The sequence below is a fragment of the Micrasema longulum genome, unplaced genomic scaffold (assembly GCF_059751315.1).
Source record: "Micrasema longulum isolate JH-2025_06_02 unplaced genomic scaffold, ASM5975131v1 h1tg000487l, whole genome shotgun sequence".
NCBI classification, from domain to species: domain Eukaryota; kingdom Metazoa; phylum Arthropoda; class Insecta; order Trichoptera; family Brachycentridae; genus Micrasema; species Micrasema longulum.
Window position 1 is genome coordinate 1,606,357 of NW_028277684.1, and position 19,703 is coordinate 1,626,059.

Consider the following 19,703-nt stretch of genomic DNA (forward strand, 5'->3'; position numbering starts at 1 on the left):
CTAGACGTTGATGGTTTTGATGATCTTTTCAGGAATTTATCCATTTTCAATTATAACAACTCAAATAAATGCGTACCGTAAAACAAGTGGTTCGCGCTCTTCAAACAATTAAACAGCAGACATGACCACGCGTGACTTACGCTCACAAATCAGTCTATAATTACTCCAACTCCAAGGCACCTTACAGTCCACATAACACCGAATTTACACTTCTGAATCGTTTCCACTTACCGGGATTGCTTCTGATTCCGACTTCGACTCCGACTTCTGACCGATTTCTGACTCCGTCTTAGACCTCCGCTGCTAATGTAGTTGGTAGTTCATGTCACAACTACGAGATGCGAACCTGACTTGTGAGGATGCACAGGAGCTGGCATCCGACCGAGATGCCTGGAGGATCTTTGTGAACACCATATGCTCCAACTAGGTAGCGGATATGGAATGATGAGGTTGACTTTTGGTAGGTCAACTATCAAATAATTAGTAAAAAGTTAGTGCTAATAGAGCTTTTCCGCTATTTTGATAAAATGTATTTGATGTTCAAACGTGTATCTTGGAAAGTATTGATCCTATGAAAAAAAAAATTGCAACGGTTTTGAAGTTAATTTTATTTTATGAGACTTTCGTATATTTTTTTTCTATAAAACCTTCAAGGACGTAATTATGCACAAAAAACTGATTTAAAGCACCATTTTTTCAAAATCGTGGCATAAGCGGTGGTCGTTTAAGGTCACAAACTTAAGGTTTTATTAAGGACCCTATGTCCACCAATCCTGTTAAGTTTTAAAATATAATAAACCTTTTTATTAAAAACAGTGAAAAAAAAGTACATTTATAAATGACCTTGAACGTCCCATACTTCTAATAAATCTCGACAACCATCAGATGGATCTAAACCTGGTTTTTGCAATCATGTAAAGTGTCATAAAACAAAGCTACTCGTATTTGTAATATCTTTGAAAAATAAAAATTAGTACGTCGAATTCGTTTCTTACCGAAAAATACCGTAAAATACCTTTGAAAATATCTTTGAAAAATAAAAATCAGTACGTCGAATTCGTTTCTTACCGAAAAATACCGTAATTTACCAAAATCTGGTAAAATTCCGTGGTAATTTTACCACCTTGCATCTCTAATAAGGGAAGGATAATATTATTTAGATCGAATGGTGATCATTCATCAAACCAAAACCAAATGCTCAGTGAAAATGAACGCTGCCTTGTTTATGTTTCTAATATCTGCTTATTTTACAATTTGACTATTTGACAGATGTACGCATTGTGATTATTGTAGCAAAGTGAATAAACTTGATAATTTTGCCTTCAGCCAACTGTCATTCAGTAAACATTCATTTAATATTTTCACTAGAAAAGGTGTCGACTGTGTTGGAATAAAACCTGAGCATCGCTCAGCTTATTTATTTTTGTATTTGTACTTTAAAGCTACCAAGACGGGGAACGAAATGTCTTCATCTGTAATGGAAAGTATCCTTTTGGTGATGACTCATAGTCAATTTAGTCTTAATAGAGGTGTTACTACTTGTCTATTTTATATTTTAACCTATCTTTAAATAGTATTATTCTTCCAATATGCGTTACACGTAATGTCATTCTTTTATTTGTAGCATTCCTTCCATCATTGAGTTTCTCTTTGCCTCGACTGCTTGACTCATTCTATCTATGTACTATTGTACTGTCTTTACCTTATCCCATACTTTATCCTGATTAAATTAAACACTGTATTGTTTAGTATGATTTATAATTGGCTTTAGAAAACTATGACTGATTTTTGCAGTACAGAATTGGCATAACCTTGAAAATTGTTTTTGATAATCACGTCATATAATTGTATTCTTATGAAATTATCATACATACATAGTTTCTATATTTGTAATTTACAAGTATAAGTATTTTTTTCATTATCTAAAAAAATAAATATTCGCATTATGATTTACCCAGATATTTAAATTCTGGGACTACTTTCTTTTAATCGTAAATAACCTTGTTGAAAAATAAGAAACAAGTTGTGGCTCTGGAGCGGGCTTCGAACCTCGGACCTCCTGATCCAAAGTCCATGACATTACCAAGGAATCAAAACCTGTTTCAAATTAATTCAATGGAATTGGTAACAAAAGAACACTTTGTTAAAAATATATGTTTTCAACCTATGTCGGTTTCTTAAACTACTTTATTATGAGATAACATAGTATAATATATTCATCAGTATATTTATATTTTCCTTAATGCATACCTCAGAACATCTATTTAATTTAAAATTTGCGGTAAAAGAATTAGAACGCAATTCTAAAAAATGTGAGAAAGAGGAAAGGGTGGAAAAAACCAAAACAAAAAAAGCAATCCAAAAAGGGAACATGGAAGGGGCCCGGATTCATGCTGAGAATGCCATCAGGCAAAAGAATCAAGCCCTAAATTACCTCAGAATGTCAGCAAGAGTTGACGCTGTTGCAAGCAGGGTACAGACCGCTCTTACTACGAGAAAGGTATAGTTGTCTTATATAAGATAAAAACACATTAAGTGTTATAAAGTTTACTTTGTTTTTAATATTTTTTTGTTTTTTATAATAATTAATGTTACGCGTACTTTTACAGGTCACCAACTCCATGGCAGGGGTTGTTAAGGCAATGGATGCTGCGATGAAGTCTATGAATTTGGAAAAAATCTCAGGGTTGATGGATAAATTTGAGAGCCAGTTTGAAGATTTGGATGTCCAATCATCGTACATGGAAAATGCCATGTCACAGACGACAACTACTACCGTACCGCAAGGAGACGTGGATAATCTTTTACAGCAAGTTGCTGATGAGGCAGGGTAAGATATTTATGCCTGTCTGACATAGGCATCATATAAATAAATGAACTTCCGTAATTAATTTCTGGAGATGTTTTTCGAAAGCTGAAATTTGAGCATGGTCTTAATTTTTCTATTTCTCCCTTGCCTACTTCATCATTAATGGTTTTCCACAGCAGTATTGTTTCGAAACAGGGTAGGAAACAATTAAATACTCGTATGTTTTTAACCACTAATTTTTATTTTTCACCTACCGGTAGAAGCTTGTTTGCTTTGAAACCGGTCGGTGAAAAATAAAAATTAGTGGTTAAAAACAAAGTTCGACTGGGTTGTTTTATAAGAGTATTCAATGCTCCATCCCCGTTACACCATGGTTTGAAATCGAAAAGCAATCAAAATTGAACATCTCTTTAATATCAAGAATGAGAATAGGACATTGTCTCGTTGCCTCGCATTTATCGAGATTAGGTGTCTTTACTTCGGCAATGTGTCTTTGTGAAAATGACGATGAGACATTAGATCATCTGTTTTTTGACTGTCCCCTCTTCGAAAGAAGTGAATTCCTTCAAAATATATGTGAAGAATATAATACATTCCCTCTTAACGTAAAATTTTTACTAGCCCAGAATGATTTGGATACTTATTTACTTCTGACTAAATTCCTAAGGACAAATAATAAAAATATTTGAATTTATTAAATATTATTTGCATAATTTAATTAATAAGTCTAATTGAATGTCCCTCTTTACTTTTGGCCCGAAATTTCATTTTATGTTTACGTTTACTTTATACAGTAATAATATTTTATTGTCACAACTCTTTCATACTGATTTTAGCTACCTCACATTATATTATATTTTTTCGTGGGTATGGGTTTTTTTTTTGTCGTTCACTGAAGCGTATATTCTTTAAATTTCTTTTTCTTGTTTCTAAGAGCCAAAATCACTCGCGAACGAGTGGAGGCGTATAAAAAAAAAAAAAAAAAAAAACAAAGTTGTTTTATTTATTTTATTATAATGAATAACCACAAAGTTAGTGCTTCAAATATAAACTTTTTATTTAAATTAAATATGCAATTAATTCTTGGTTGCGCCGATATTATATACCCATGTATTCTTATTTATAATTTTTATTTTTGTGTTAATTTACACTAATACATAAGTTATACTGTAAGCTCTCATATGCATAGACAACTAAGAACAAGTTATAAATTTGGTATGTATAATGTATAAGGTGCGGCTGAATAATTTGCTGATTCGAATTGGGCACCGGAAAGCAAAGTTTGGCTGCTAGAGTGCGGATGGTTCAATTTAAACGATCGATTCGGGAAATTTTTCTTTCTTCCACTTTAGTACCAAGAATGCGTTGGACGAAAGAACAGCGCATGTTTGCTGTAAAGGCTTACTTTTCCAACGGTCGCCTGAACGTTGCCACGCAGCGAAATTCCATGCTCACTCAAGATTGCCGCTCGAGCTCATATTCCTGACTGGCAATTAATTAATACATAGGTAAACAGATTCAGGAAAAATTTAAGTGTGGAAAAGAGATGATAAAGTGTAGAACTGCCCACGAGATGACCCCAAAACATTAATTGAGTTGCAGTTATAGTGAATTTGATCGCTTTGTGAACATGATTGAAGATTTTTTTCTGCAAAATCTTATTGGGAATGTGTGGTTTCAGCAGTATGAAGCCACGGCACACTCGGTGGGAACTGCAATAGGGGGTTTTGCAGGAACTCTTTCCTGATACCTAGTCTTTGAGGGGCGATCTTCAGTGGCTGGCGTGCTCACTTGATTTAGCCCCTTGGGACTTTTTAATGGGGGTATCTCAATCTGAATTTCCTTTTTTTCAGATTGGAATTAAATATGGAGTTACCGCAAGGTGTAGCTGGCAGTACTATTGGAACCAGTACGGCAGTTTCTCAAGAACAAGATGAACTTACGCAGAGACTAGCGAGACTGCGACAAGCAGAATAAATTATATATAATATTTGTACTTTAATTAAAATGCTTTTCCATTTTAAACTAAGATGTAAAAAGATGTATGTTTAACTAAGAATATTCTATCAATTGATTTACATATGAAGATAAATTCCATATACACAAATACAATAATTATTTATATTTTACATAAATAAAGCCAGCAATTAGTGTCACATTTGGATCATGTCATTTGAATTTAAAGAAATTATTTAAACAATGCTTGAAAGAAAAAAAAAGTCACTTGAAGGAATTATAGTTCTTTCATTGAAATGTAAGTCACAACTGTCCAATCATTGGAAATATAATTTGTCTGAGAAAATAATATTCTTGTTATTTTATGCGTTGGTTTGTATTATTGCACATATTATAAGAAATTAGTTATTATTAAGTCCGTATCATAAAATTTTATGGTATCCATTATATTTTATATACATACCTAAGAAATACAACCTCATTTAACTATTTTTTAACACAGTTTAGTTGTACTCTTTCACCTTGGTATGGCATACCGTGAGGGAACATTATTTTTAATTTTGAAAATAGTTAATCGTATAAAAATAATATTTTTAAAAACTTGCTGGTGTATAGAAAATATCAACTTTTAGAATATGTTCATTTACACATTTGGGGGCCTCCGTGGTGTAATGGCTAAGATGCTTTACTCGTGCACGGAAGGTTCCGGGTTCGATTCCCGGTGAGAACACAAAAATTCAATGTGATATTTCTCGAGCCTGGGTTTTTTCACCACTTTAATTAGACCAGGGTACGTATTCTGATGGGAAGATGAAATTTATCTTCAATTTTATCTACAAAGTAAAATTAAGTTTTCCATATGAAAAATAAAATATGTTTACAATTTTTTTTTCTAAACATGTTCAATTACCGGTTACAAACGAAGGTACTTTGAATTTTCATACAAATATACACACTTTCATACATAAATATCGATATTAGTTTATACCGTCTCAGTATATGCCGATGAAGATAGCCGTTCATAATTGCGGCCCTGGTTGGTTGTGGTATCAAATAAATAATTCCTTTAATTAGTAGAATAGTAATGGGATCATTCAGAATCTTTAAACTTATGGTAGCAAAACATGCAGTAGACATAATATACCTACCATTATGTAATGAGAATGCATATAATATGTAGGTAATGTTACTAAACAAAAATAGTATACTAATATGCTGTACAAACAGTATTTAAAAAAGCAAAAATAATGTGCCCCATTCATTTGAAATAAATTTTAAAGAAAATATTTATTGTTTTATATATTTTCATTTTTGTTAAGTTTAAAAAAAACAACAAACTGTTAGTTTCATTCATATTTAAAAAATAAAAATTATTTATAAAAATATATCCATTTACATATAAATATGTGCTAATGCTTGGATGATACATTATTGTAAGAATGCAAATCGCTACTATTGCTTTCATTTCAAAAAGTTGTTGGCCAAAAATAAATATATTTTTGCTTTAAAACTTTAATACAGTGCACTGTTACATATTTGTCTTTTATTAATACATATTATACCTTATAGATATTTCAACAGACATTGAGAATGTTTATGGGAAGAAATATGAAAGTTAGGCATTTACGGAGTTTATTAACTCTTTCACCGCTGAGCATAGATTACGTTTGCCGACACCCGTATTAGGCGGCATCTTTTCAAGCGCTAAAAATCAGGGATGAGATTTTAAAATCGTCTAGTTATAAGAGACAAATTCATTTATCCGTATAATTTATCGTTTAGTTATCTTCCTAAATACTTCAACTTCAATAATCAAATAAGTTTTTATGTGTACACAGAGAAATTACATAAATAAAATCATTCAAATAAAAGTGTTCTAACCGATTTGTGAACAGAGCGCTAGCATCATACTATAGGTACTCACTCGTGTTTATGAATATGTTGATTGAACACTGCGCGGAGACACTATTTAAGCACAGTAATTATTAGTGTTTACGTTCCAAGATTATATATTAAACACATTTGTTTATAATATAACTAAACGAACAAAAATTTTTTGTTCGAAATTCGTCCAATATTATGTTCTAATTTTGATATTTATGTTGTTTTTATTGTTAAAATAAAAATACTTCCACTTATGATTTTAAGATTCTACATATAAAATAATAAAAGTGAATTTATCGTCGGTTAATATCGGAGTTTTCCATGGCATATGGAAACAACAATATTTCGAATATCGTCTTCAACATGAAAGACTTCTCGCTTACTTTAAAATCTGTCCCTCACAAATCTGCTCATCACTTTAACATCGGTTTGACATATTGAGATATTATGATTATTTACAAAATAAAAACAATAATAAAAATAAAACATGAACTAAACAAAATGAGGTTTTTAATATGATTATTATAGTAGGTATTACTTAAAGTCGTTATTATTACAAATACAATTCTTACATCTTTTCAGTACAGCAGTAATGCAAGGTGTTCAATAACACGATCAACGCACAGTTCTATAGAGATAACGTAATACAACACTCGAGATACAGCTCGAGGTCATTGCCGAGCGGGAAGTTTAAAACTGTTGGGTCATTGTTTCGCCCGCTCTGATTAAGATCTTTTATAATATAAACAAATATAATACTGGGAGTTCTTCAAAGATGTCACTCATCAACAAATGTCCAGGAAATATTTCATTACAAACTTTTTGGCCATATATCGTGCACTTATCAAAGTGTCAGCCTGTAAAGTCTTAAGTGTCTAAAGACAGTTGCCGCGTACGGGGCACGATTTTTCAGACTGTCTAAAGATAGTTCCCGCTGGGATTGGGTTAATCTACACACTGTGTAACATTCACCATTCTGGCAATGTTTAAACAACAACATTTCTTCCATCTGTTTTGCCAAATAAAAGATCTGAAACCTTGGGTCCGGGTGAGATCCTACCAAATTATTTCACTTAGTCGTAAAAACATGAAAATACTTTCCCATTTTTATACTTCTTACAATTCTTAATTCAACCAATGTCGAATGTAAATACTGTCTATGCTAACAATATTAGTTATGCAGATGATATGGTACTATTGACTGCCCAGGTACTGCTGAAATGTTTACAGCTGGATTGGTAAACCCCTTTGCTGCTCTACTTTGATCCTCTCACCCCTGTTTAAGCAGCGGCTACAAATCAATGCTGAGATCGCCATAAGGACGTGTCGTTGTGCTGGCAATATCTGTTAGCAACATTTTCAAAATTGTTCAGGAGATCAATAAAACAATGTACCTTTCAATGATAGATTTTTTTAAGCATATTTTTTATTGATAATGGAAAGGAAAATTACATAATTTTGTTTTGAAAATATTGGCGCATATTTTGTTGAAACAAAATTATGCAATCTTAATGAGAAATTAAAAATACTTTTAAAGAGGAAAGTTCACTTACAGATATTGCTGGTGTAACGACCATAGATAGATTAAAATTAATTTCTTTCACGTAAAGAATAATTCTTTTTTCTTTCTTTCCTTACCATTTGTTTATTTTTATAAATTTATTTTATTAACGGCCATAGAAAATTTGTACAAATTGTATAATATTGTTATAAAGTAATAAAATGTAAGATACATACTAAGTTTATAAATCTTACATACACAAATGATGTACATATAAGCAACATTATGTATGTATTTTAATTGTTATTTTTTAGGAACATCTTTTACTTAATTTAAATACATGTAAGTTATTTCTGCCGAACCGGAGTCGTGGATATCATGGATCGTGCAGCGAAATTGAAATGGCAGTGGGCAGGACACTTGGCAAGAAAAAATGATGGCAGGTGGACACCCAGAATAATAAAGTGGAGACCATGGGCAAACAAAAGAAGTTTTGGAAGGCCACAGAAAAGATGGGTCGACGACATTGCCTCTATTGCCGGTAAAACGTGGATGGTGAAAGCGGGTGATAAGAAGGAATGGAGACGTTTGGAAGAGGCCTTTATCCAGCAGTAGAGAGAATAAGGCTGAAAAAGAAGTTATTTCCATATTGTTTTATGAAGATAAATATGTTTTTTTTGTGTTATATGGTAAAATTGGCTCTGCACTATGGATTAATAATAATTATTATTAGATCAGAGTAGTAAGCATGTCATTTTTTCGCTAGTTTGCTCGTATCCTATACAACTATCTCACTGTAATAAATTGTATTTCAATGGTAAAAATGATGGAATGATAAAACACAATTTAATTTATATTTCTTTTATTAAAGAAATCCTATTTACATATTTATGGACATCTAAAACAGTGTTGACTAGTGGTTGATAGGATAAAAAACCTAAAATTAACGAATAATAAAAATATATATATATACAAAAGTAATACTTACAGCCTACTGTAGTAGGCTGTAAGTATTACCTAGAACACATTGTTAGTACATAATATTGGAATATTGTTACCTGGGGTGGTATCCTAAACCACTCTCGTGGCACGAGAGAGCAGTTTTTCTCGTGTTTTCATACAAAACTGAAAAACTGTTTTCTCGTGCCACGAGAGTGGTTCAGGATACCACCCCTGGTAACCAAATTTATAAAATTACAAACATTAACTTTCACTAAACACAAAAAAAATAAATGCTGAATGGAAATCTTTGGCCATATAACATAACAGCTAAGTGAATTAGATAGCTTCAAATCTAGGACTTATTTAGTGACTTAAAATTGTTCATTATTATAATCTGAGTATTTATTGTAGTGCCAATGTGGATTATGTTGTCATATTTTCTTCCGTTTTGAAGGAAATCTGGTAAAAAAGCCAGTCCTCGAGGAACGATGGTACAAAGGCGCTGCTCTTGGCGAATTTTACAGAATGGTTTAACTTTGTCAATTGATCCTCAAACATCTGGAGTGATTCTGGACAACTCGCTCCGTTTGCCTAGAAAAGAAAGATATTGTTTTGTCATTGTTGTGCCCTACAACACCAACACAAATGTTTATAAGTAACAGAGCTAATAACGTAGTGGAAGCACAAATTCATACATATGTTTACATATGTATTGAAGTTACCTGCAGATGCAGGAAAAAATCATTAAAGTATTAAGCATTCAACACAGTCATGCGCAACCTCTATGTTGTGCACATGTCACAGAATACTAGAAGTTAATACTAAATTACATTAAAGATAACTAATAATACAATGCCACACGATTAAAGGAGCTATTAATCTTACATGTGTCATGAATTTTCCATCTGGCTTGAGGACTTTGAAAGATGTATCCAAAATTAGCATAATGAAATCCCAGATTTCGCCACTGGGAGTATCAGATATAGGTATATCAGTTAGGTCACCGAAGATGTAATTCACCTTTTTACCTTGTTTTATAAGCTTATTTAGTGTCACCATACAGTCATCCACAATTATCTGAAAATAAATTTCACTACAATAAAGACTTTATTCAAAATTTGGGATAGATCTCTCAGTTTCTTATCCACTCTTAGCGGCACAGTAATTGGAACATTAGTTATGGCATATTATGGAACATATTATCTCAACAGCTTAAAACACAAAGATACAATAATTATTACTGTGTTTCAAGTGTAATACTTGAGACCATCAAACGATAGTCAAAAAGGAATCGGACAAGGGATGGACTGCAAAGTATGGACTGAAACGCACTAATATTACACCAGAAGGCAAACAAGACACTTTTGCAATATTTTATTTCAATACCTCGTAGTTATCTCCTTTCCTTGTTTCAAGCACATCCCCACATATTGACTTCATGTGCTCATTACAAGCTTCCATCACATCCTCGTCTATTTCTAGCATCCAGACATATTTTGGTTTCTCCTTCAATAGTTCATAAAGAAGTGCTCCATCACCTCCGCCTTTAAAATTCATTATAATTTTTAAATGACAAAATACTTGGGGAATTTATTTATGACTTTTTTGCACTAAATATTTTATCTTTATGACATTTCCGAATATTACGAGGTGTGTTCAAAAAATAACAGGGATTTTAGTTTTTTGGGATACAGGGATATCTATTTATTCGTCTACATTAATGTTGTCGCCTTCAAAATAGTCCCCATTAGATATTATGCACTTGTGCCAGCGCTTCTTCTAATCCTCGAAACACACAAACCAACAATATTCTGAGTTTGTCCAAATTTTTGTAGACAAGGACTGGATTCAACTCCTTGGGGAGCTGTGAATATTAATATATTACAACAGAGATGAAGAACATTTTAGAGAAGGTAATATAGAAGTCTTGGCATCTACAGGGCTTATGACCTGTCATTGGCTGGTTTAAGTGGCCACTTTACACACTGTAACGTTCACCATTCCGTCCATATTTATTTATTTATTTATTTATTTTATTTTATTTAATTTTACAATACGCCCAAGGGGCATTTACAAAAAATATACAGTTAAGTACAAACATAGTGCGTAAAAATTTAAAAGATAAACAATGCTTTTTTGTATACATTTAGAAACAATAAGAAGCATACTGCCATGCAAAATAAAAAGTGAAACTTTACATAGTAAAAAAGAAAAAAAATATTTTATATGGATATAATAAAAGTAATTGAAATAAAAATCAAATTGTAAATAACTTCTAAAGAATTCAAAGAAAAAATATATACTTTTTCATATACTTATAAGTATAAAAAAAAAAAAAAATGGTATCAACAAATTTTTGTTAAAAACAAATAATGAAAATTAGTTAACAGTAAGTATATATGTGAAAATAATATAATATACGGTACACAAAAATATTTGATAAATTAATATCAGAAAGAGATAAGATAATAATAATACACATCAAAAACAGAGAAAGAATTGTATGAAAAAGAAAGTTTTATTACGACATTAATAATTTGTTTCAAACAGTGCATTTAAGAACGTTTTAAAATTGATAATTGTCGTATTAAAAATGTCTATTTCACAAGTAAATTTGTTGGCTAAGGAATGTAAACGCGGAATCGGAGAGTGTCGTGCATAGTTAGTACCCACGTATGTACTCGTAGTTGCAAACAACTCCGTATTTCTAGTGATTCGATTAGGTATTTTGAAGTTAATGAGATTCAGGAGTTCACAACAATCGAGCTCCGAATTTAAAATTTTAAATAAAAAAAGGAGGTCATTTATTTTTCTACGATCTTCTAATAAAATTAAATTTAAAGTGTCTAATAAATACGTGTAATTTATGTTATCTAAGGGAATATTTAATTTAAAATTTACAAATCTCAAATGCTTTTTTTGAATTCTCTCTATGTTCTTAATGTGTAATTTATACAGAGGAGACCACACAATGGAATTATATTCTAACTGACTGCGAACTAGTGCTACATACAATATATTTATTACTTTAAGTGAATTAAAATCTTTGGCAGTGCGAAGCAGGAAACATCTATATCACTTCAATTCTTTCATCTGTTGATGTTTGTGAAGTTAAAGAGCTGAAACCTTTATTTATGCGGGTGAGATTCGTGTTATTGAATTATGTCACCTACATACTAGGCAACGCTTGAAAAATTATTTTTTCAATTTCTATACTTTTTCTTGGACCAGGTGGATTTATCAACAATCGTGCCTAGACTTCTATATTACCTTCTCTAAAATGTTCTTCATTTCTTTTGTAATATGTTCTGAACACACCTCGTACATCTTATTTTAACTGAATTAAAATTACATAAATATTCGGTCATTTTCAACTGACCATAAATAATTATGAACTAGAAAAGAACTGCGCTAAAATTTTTGATTTACATTTAAAAAAAAAATCAGAACACTTAATCACAGAAGTGAATTATAGCACAAAACACCCAGGCTTGAGAAAAATATATTTGATTATTTCAACGAGAATTGAACTAGGAACTCCAGTGCGTAAGCCAGGCATCTTTATATATTTTATTCTTTATTATTTATACTTTATTTTTCTGGATTGTTATTCTATTGCATCACATGTTATTATAATTTAATTTGTTTTACTGTGTATTTTTTATTCTTGTTAATTATTATGGCTTAGCATGGGCACAGCCTAAAAAGCCGTAATAAGTTCATGAATCTGTTAACGAGTGTAATTTTAAATGAATAAATAAATAAATCTTAGCTATTACAAAGCATGGGCTGACAAATATTTGGATTATTAATACTAAATGGAATTTTATATTATCATGTACCCAATATAATAATTTCAGATCCTTCATAATTCTCTTTTCCTCTTTGCATTAATGTCTCAGTGTAGATCAAATCAGCTTCAGCAATATCTGCAAGAAATTATGCAATATGAGTAAAGAAATGTCCTTTCAGTGAGGCAACTATGTGATTACAAATTGTTTAAATATAATAGTATCGCTTCAGAATATAAAAAAAAGACCCATGCTCATAAATAGTGTTATTCATATTATTATCAAAACATTTAGTATTTCAATGTATAAACACAAATTGAACATAATTATCATATTATATGTCAAGAAAAAAAAAGATTATTAATGTTAAGCTCATTCAATATTTTGAACTCACTGGTAAATCTTTAGGAGAGAATATGATATTGATAAAAATGAAATATATACTTACTCTGTAATTCATCTAAGACAAGCATGTTACCAAGGCTTTTTGAATGCACAATTTGAATTTTTTGAAAGGGGGAGACTTTTTCATACACAACTGAATCAATATCATATTCCAACAATCTTTCATCTGAAAAGAAAACGGGTGTGATAAAAATTGGATTTTATAAATTGGCACGTAAACGGGACAAGGACAAATCATACTACTACAGATTGATAAATTCAGAGAGAAGTTAAATTATTTATAATAATGGCGACTTATTATCAAGATGGTTATATTCAGAGATAAACAAAGTCCGTACGTAACAATTACCGCCATTTTAGTTTAAAAGTATTATCCAAGGAATAGTTAAATGAATAAGTATTTTTGTTTTAGAATACATGTGAAACGGAATTACATGTGTTCGGGCATGCCAATTGTATTCAGTGGGAGGAATTTTTCATACGCAAATGTTTTAATAGGTTTTATTTACTAACAACATAGAACTTACCGGAACTGGGAAAATATCTCCTGAACAATGCCCTTTTGAGAGGAGGGTAAGCTTGTCCCTTGAAAGCAGATAATTGTTTTCGCAATTTGGTCTCCATCACCTTCGCTGTCTAGGATAATAATGAAACAAAGAGAAAAAAAATTGGGGAAGGAAGTTCTATAAACATGCCAAAATGCTAAGCTTTTACTGATGCGGTTAGTAAAATATTATTTGTGAATGCTTAGATTTGTTAGGTACCTACAGTGGTCATTTAGGCTTCTAACTAAAGTTCTATCAGACTACAGCGGATGTTGTGAGCTGAGATTGCCTTCGGATATATTCACACTTTATTTGGAAGTGTTAAATAAATTTTTGTTTATATTTTTTTATTCGAAACATTTTTATTGGACTCTATTTTCAATATGACCGTATTTAGATACTTTGTGATACTGAAAAATTATTTTTTAAAATGGTTGAAGGATAGAAGGTTAAAAGTATTTTTAATATGAACCTTTATTAATCGTATTCATAGGGTTTTTATAGCCTCGATAGTAAATGCGGGAATGCAGGACATAAACAAAAGATACAGGAAAATAATCATCGAAGACAATATCAATAAATTAAAATAAATTAATAAAATACAAATTCTGTGGTTATTAAAGGGGGGTTTTCACGCCAAAACTAAGATAAAAGCAGCTTATTAATCATATAAATCTGAATAATATCAGCAATTTGGAAAGTTTGTTATCAAAATTAAACATAATGCACAGTACTTGAATTTCGCAAAAAAATGAATGAATAATTAATTCTTCTACTAAACACAAACTGATATTTTTGACTGACAATAAATTAAATTTAATTACAGTAGTTTAAAAAATATATTATACAAATTGGTATATACAGTGACGATCATTAAAAAAAACCCACACTTAAATTTTTACCGTTAATCCAACTTAATGGCAATATTTCTTGGAAATAGTTGATTTGACAAATTTGTTTTACATTGTATTTAGGGGGGTGGTTTGGTAATTAATTAATGTATATAACAAATGGCTAAATAATTTTAGTATCGTGCTACATGTCTTAAAGTAAGCATTGTCCACTTAATATGGAAAGTTCCAAGCAAATGTCAATTGTCGTTAAGTTAAAAAATTTTGCTTTTTTGGAGGAGAAAGTAAAAGTTCGTGAAATTGCCCGATGAGTTAGGTTTGACGAAAGCTCTATGAGGGCTTTTATAAAAAAATAAAAAGAAACTGGTTCAATTGAGCGTAAAAAAGGAAGTGGTCGGCCCAGAAATACGTCCCCAAGAGAAGATCGTAAAATAGTCGAGGTCATGTTGGATAATCGATTGATGACTTCTGAAGAAATACGCAGGGAAATACAATCTGCCAGCCAGACAATGTGTTCAAGAATAACGGTATCCAGAAATTGATAGAGAAGGGTTTCCAGGTGCGGAGTATTGTAAATAAGCCTCTCTTAACAGACAAGATGAAGAAGACTCTGCTCGAATGAGCTAAAAATCATAGAAATCGGACAGCAACTGACTGGCAGAAAGTGATGTTTTTCGATGAGTCCAAATTTGACTTGTTTGGTTTAGATAGGAGACAGCAGGTGCGACGTAAACCTGGAGAAAGGTTTCACCCTAAGAGTATGAGAAGGACGATAAAACATTCACCCTACCCCATGATATGGGGGTGTATGACAAGTCATGGTTTGGACCAGTATACTTTGTACAAGGAACGATGAATACAGTACAGCATAGAATAGTTGTCCAAGATGACGTCATACCTGCAATAGGGGCTTTAACTGAATTTTACGAGGATCCAGTTTTTCAAGACGATTCCAACCCGTGTCATAGAGCTCGTTCGGTGAGTACAAGACCAATATTTTTATCAAAATTTATTAAGCAAATCCATCATAAATAATGTAATCTCATTACAGATAACCGATTTCAAAGGATCAACGGGAATAACGTCTATGAAATGGCCCGGAAACAGTCCCGACCTGAATCCCATTGAAAACTTAGGGGCAATTATGAAGGGAAAATTAGCCAAAAAAGGGTGAAAAACATCATGGAGCTCAAAAAAGTAATAATTGATGTTTGGGAGAAAGAGATGACACAAAACATTCTTAGTTCACTGCATGAATCTATGCCTAACAGGATAAAACTTGTTATAGAGAAGAAGGGTGATGTTACAAAATATTAAATCATTATTATTATTATTACTAGAATTTTATTTACCATAAATTAATTTTAATGTATAGTTTAAGTACCAAATAATATAACAAAAAAGAAAAAAAATCTTACCGTTACAACAAAAGTAGAAAATCCAACTATTGTTCACTCATTAATGAGTCAGCCCATATTGGGAGATATCACTTCTTGGAACATAATCATGATTTATTTAACTATCTTAAGCTTTTGTAATTTCATTTTGGTTGCATTTGTAACTAAATAAACTAATACACGTATCCATAAGTTTTTTTTGTAATTTTTTGACTTAATAAAAAAAATACTTTTGAGTTTGATAGTTAAGGTTTCTTTGAAATACGGGCTTTTCATTGATCACAACTGTACTTGGTTAAATTTTTTCACAAATAAACTATATATAATATATTAACCATTAGAAATAACTAATCTATCATAGTTACCGGTGGTCAATTAAAAGTATCGGGCCATTGTTGTAAAATAAATTCTGTGTGATAATTTGTACAAATGGTGATAGCTCATTGTGAAAATTGTTTTGAAGTAATATTCATAAAGTGTAAGCAATTGGATTTGGCAGTGCAGTTTTTTTAAAGTATAAATGTTTGAAAAAATAATTTCCATAGAAAGCTATGTGCCAATTGCTAACTTTTGATGAAATAAAGTTAGATAGTTTTCGTGTAAGAAATACCTGCTACGTAGGTGTTATATTACAAATGGAGAGAGAAAATTAAAGTAATAATAAGGGGGTTAAATCAACAATAAATCTCATTTATCATCTGGCAGGAATGTCGAGAGGAACGATTATAGTACAGGACAAACTATTATCCGAAAATATTGTTTATGGTTCTTGTAGATTATTATAATTAAATTGTATAAAGGTTATATGATTGACTTCTATTTTCGAAGTATAAATTTCATTATGAAGAAAAACTTTTATTACTTGTTAGATTTTATTTGTTTGAAATCTGATATGACTAAATTAAGAATTATGCAACTTGGTGCACAAATTGTGGTAATTTTCAATTGGGAAAGAGAGAAAGAATTTGTAAGGTGATCAAAGAATAGTTGACAAGCTAAGGTAGATGATTCTAGGGGTTACATTTTACAGTGAAATCTACTCAAATGTTCACATCACACCTACGCTAGCCTCACCCACGTAAAAATACACACAAATTAACCAGTAATTGAGGTATTATCGACAAAAGAAAAGAAAACATGTTATATACAAGTTAATCTAGTTATTTCTTGATTTTAAAAAATGTCAGGAAAAGAGGATAGTTTTGAAAATAACACAGCATGCATTGAATGTTTGTAGTGTAAGAAATGCAAACTGCTACGGAAAAGTGAAAACATTTAGGTAACAATATGCTACCACAAAATATAATCCTGACCTGAGCTAGTGAGATACACATCATATTTGTATCCCCTTTTGATAGTAGGGAATAATTTTGCTCGGTCACATCCCAAAGTTAACCTTATAGAAGTTTCCAGTAGTTTGGAAGACTAGAAATAAAATATTTCACTCAAAATGTTGAAATTCAGCATGTTTTTAATACAACTTACAGGTTTTATTTAAACAAACTATAAATGGTCAATATTTGTGATATCAGTCAAAAATATCAATTTAATAAGAGTGCAGACAATAAATGAAATGAAATAAGAATATTGTATGCAGAGATAAAATACACCATGTTTACTATTATTGTGCATTTATTTTTTCTAAAGTTAGTATTGTTCTATTCCATAGTCAACTGTAGTTACACATTTCCAAATGCTGTTATTATAAGAAACAAAAATAACCGATTTATTAAAACGCCATAACTACGCAATATATTATTAGATACATAGATATCGCTTCCTTTAGCATAGTGTATGTTATAGTGCAACATTTATAGAAAAATAAGAGTATTTAAGTTGTCAAAAGATTATTTTATGAAAATAAAGTTGAACCAAACATTTTCTTAGAAATTTTCGTTTTAATCCTAGTCAAACAAGAACTTGATAAAATAAAAATTTAAAAACAAATATCATAAAATTATTCTTTGAAGAAGTCAGAAAACCGGTGAGTCTCGTCTAAAATTGTTGCAGGGTTCTTAACTGAACACATACCTCGTAACTTATAATCGGTTCTGCATCATCTTGCTTGTAATATTCTAAATTAATTGTAATTAGACCTTGGTCAAAGAATCTAATAGATATAGTACACCCATTCTTTCCAGTTAGAATCTTTAAAGATCCTCCTTCCAATTTTATATCTGCTACCAGAATCAAGTGAGAAACATGCTCTTTCAAAAGCTGCTCGATTTTATCAAACACAGCTTTTTGACCAAGATCATCTCCGACTCGGTGCGAGTCGAGTGAAAAATCAAGCAAAACGGTTTGAACCGACATTTCATACAACGTTATGTAATAAAAATAATATTTCAAACGATGCGAAATTCCAATATGAAATTAGTTATTGATTTCACTATTTCGCGCACCAGAACCGCGAAAGTCAAAGATAAAATGGAAAATGGAAGTCACAGATTAAGCCGATCAAGATGAAGTTATGGAATAGGAAGAAAATATGAAAATAGCGGGCGGGCTGTGGTTGCGCGTTCATAAAGGTAAGTTCGTTTTTACGAGAAACAATGAAACAAACAAATGAAAACTTACGTAGAAAAATAAATAATTGAAACTTTGTTTTTTTTTTTGCTTTTATATAAATGAATCGACTCTGTCAAAATATAAAGAAAGTTTTTGTAGCATAATGTTATTCAAGCGCATGAAGTTGAAAACAACGAAGAGGAAGATGGTGCTAAAAGTAGGTAACAAAAATAATATTTTGGATCATAACAAAATTCCATTTAAAAATGATATATTTACCTGTCGAAATATCTGTTTTTGTCTACATTTCTTCCACATATTTGCAGATCGTGTGCATTTATAAAAAATAAAAGGTGTTCAGAATTTTTGTTTATTTAAAAAAAGCAACCTATTTGTTGCATTTGTCAATTACAATGAATCTTGACCAAAACAATTTTTTTTATGAAATAATAAGGAAAAATATCAAATTCAATATGTTTTCATAAAATATCTTTACTGTTGTGAAAATATGTAGTTAAATTCATTTAATCACTATCAGGTTTACAGCGCTAAGGGCGTTCCTCACATATATTTTATAAAAGATTTTCGGACAACGAGTAATGTATGTTGGTAAATGGTATAAAGTATATAAAAAACGAGCGAGAAAATTGAGCCGCGACGTGTTGCCACCGGTGGCAATTGTAGGAACCTCTGTAAATAATCTTTTAAACACAACAATGCGCTGGTGATACTTACGATGTTTTGTTCTGGGATGTAATCGTAGAATATTGATGTGTAAATACCTTTGAAAAGTATGTTACAATTTTACGTCTGTTCTGTCAACTATCCTACAATGTTTTATCCTTTTTGTGAACGAGTTTTTACTATTCATGTTGTTTTTGAAAAGCGTGTAGTGTAGCTACCCATTTTTGTGAAAATAAATAAAATCAATTGCGGCTTTACACTAAACTTCCCGACAGGTCTTGCAGCTAAAGAGCGCAAGAACAGTTGAGATTCTAGAAGAAATATAATAGTATATATTCATTGTATAGGTTCAATTTAATGTATCGCCATGGGTTAAAAACACTGGCAAAGAAACATATTTTTTTTATTTTATCGACTCATGTATAGGTCA

At 31.1% G+C, this 19,703-nt stretch overlaps 2 protein-coding genes across 5 annotated transcripts; one reads left to right on the forward strand and one right to left on the reverse strand.

The window, feature by feature from the left end:
- Positions 1–1,118: 1,118 nt before the first annotated feature.
- On the forward strand, positions 1,119–5,111 carry Chmp1 (charged multivesicular body protein 1). The gene is made up of 4 exons (XM_088227117.1): positions 1,119–1,484; positions 2,256–2,500; positions 2,610–2,830; positions 4,663–5,111. The coding sequence occupies exons 1-4, from the start codon at positions 1,463–1,465 to the stop codon at positions 4,784–4,786; spliced, it is 612 nt and encodes a 203-aa protein (XP_088083243.1). The 5' UTR covers positions 1,119–1,462; the 3' UTR covers positions 4,787–5,111.
- A 4,252-nt stretch (positions 5,112–9,363) lies between these two features.
- On the reverse strand, positions 9,364–18,522 carry Sms (spermine synthase). 4 transcript variants are annotated; one of them, XM_088227114.1, is made up of 8 exons: positions 18,113–18,252; positions 17,395–17,506; positions 13,816–13,924; positions 13,332–13,454; positions 12,935–13,021; positions 10,479–10,636; positions 9,978–10,169; positions 9,364–9,683 (listed from the first exon to the last, which is right to left on the reverse strand). In XM_088227114.1, the coding sequence occupies exons 2-8, from the start codon at positions 17,416–17,418 to the stop codon at positions 9,516–9,518; spliced, it is 861 nt and encodes a 286-aa protein (XP_088083240.1). In that variant the 5' UTR covers positions 17,419–17,506; positions 18,113–18,252; the 3' UTR covers positions 9,364–9,515. The 4 variants fall into 4 exon arrangements, with proteins under 4 accessions (XP_088083240.1, XP_088083238.1, XP_088083239.1 ...); XM_088227112.1 differs by lacking the exon at positions 13,816–13,924 and having other exon boundaries at positions 18,113–18,522; XM_088227113.1 differs by lacking the exon at positions 17,395–17,506 and having other exon boundaries at positions 18,113–18,521.
- Positions 18,523–19,703: the final 1,181 nt, after the last annotated feature.

Coding starts and splice junctions, on each gene's coding strand:
- Chmp1 (XM_088227117.1), top strand. CDS start 1,463: ATGTCTTCATCTGTAATGGAAA. Junction 2,501..2,609: donor CCGCTCTTACTACGAGAAAG/GTATAGTTGTCT, acceptor GTACTTTTACAG/GTCACCAACTCCATGGCAGG. Junction 2,831..4,662: donor CAAGTTGCTGATGAGGCAGG/GTAAGATATTTA, acceptor CCTTTTTTTCAG/ATTGGAATTAAATATGGAGT.
- Sms (XM_088227112.1), bottom strand. CDS start 18,394: ATGTCGGTTCAAACCGTTTTGCTTGATTTTTCACTCGACTCGCACCGA. Junction 13,022..13,331: donor TGTCTTAGATGAATTACAGA/GTAAGTATATAT, acceptor AATTTCTTGCAG/ATATTGCTGAAGCTGATTTG. Junction 10,170..10,478: donor GGAAAGGAGATAACTACGAG/GTATTGAAATAA, acceptor ATTTATTTTCAG/ATAATTGTGGATGACTGTAT.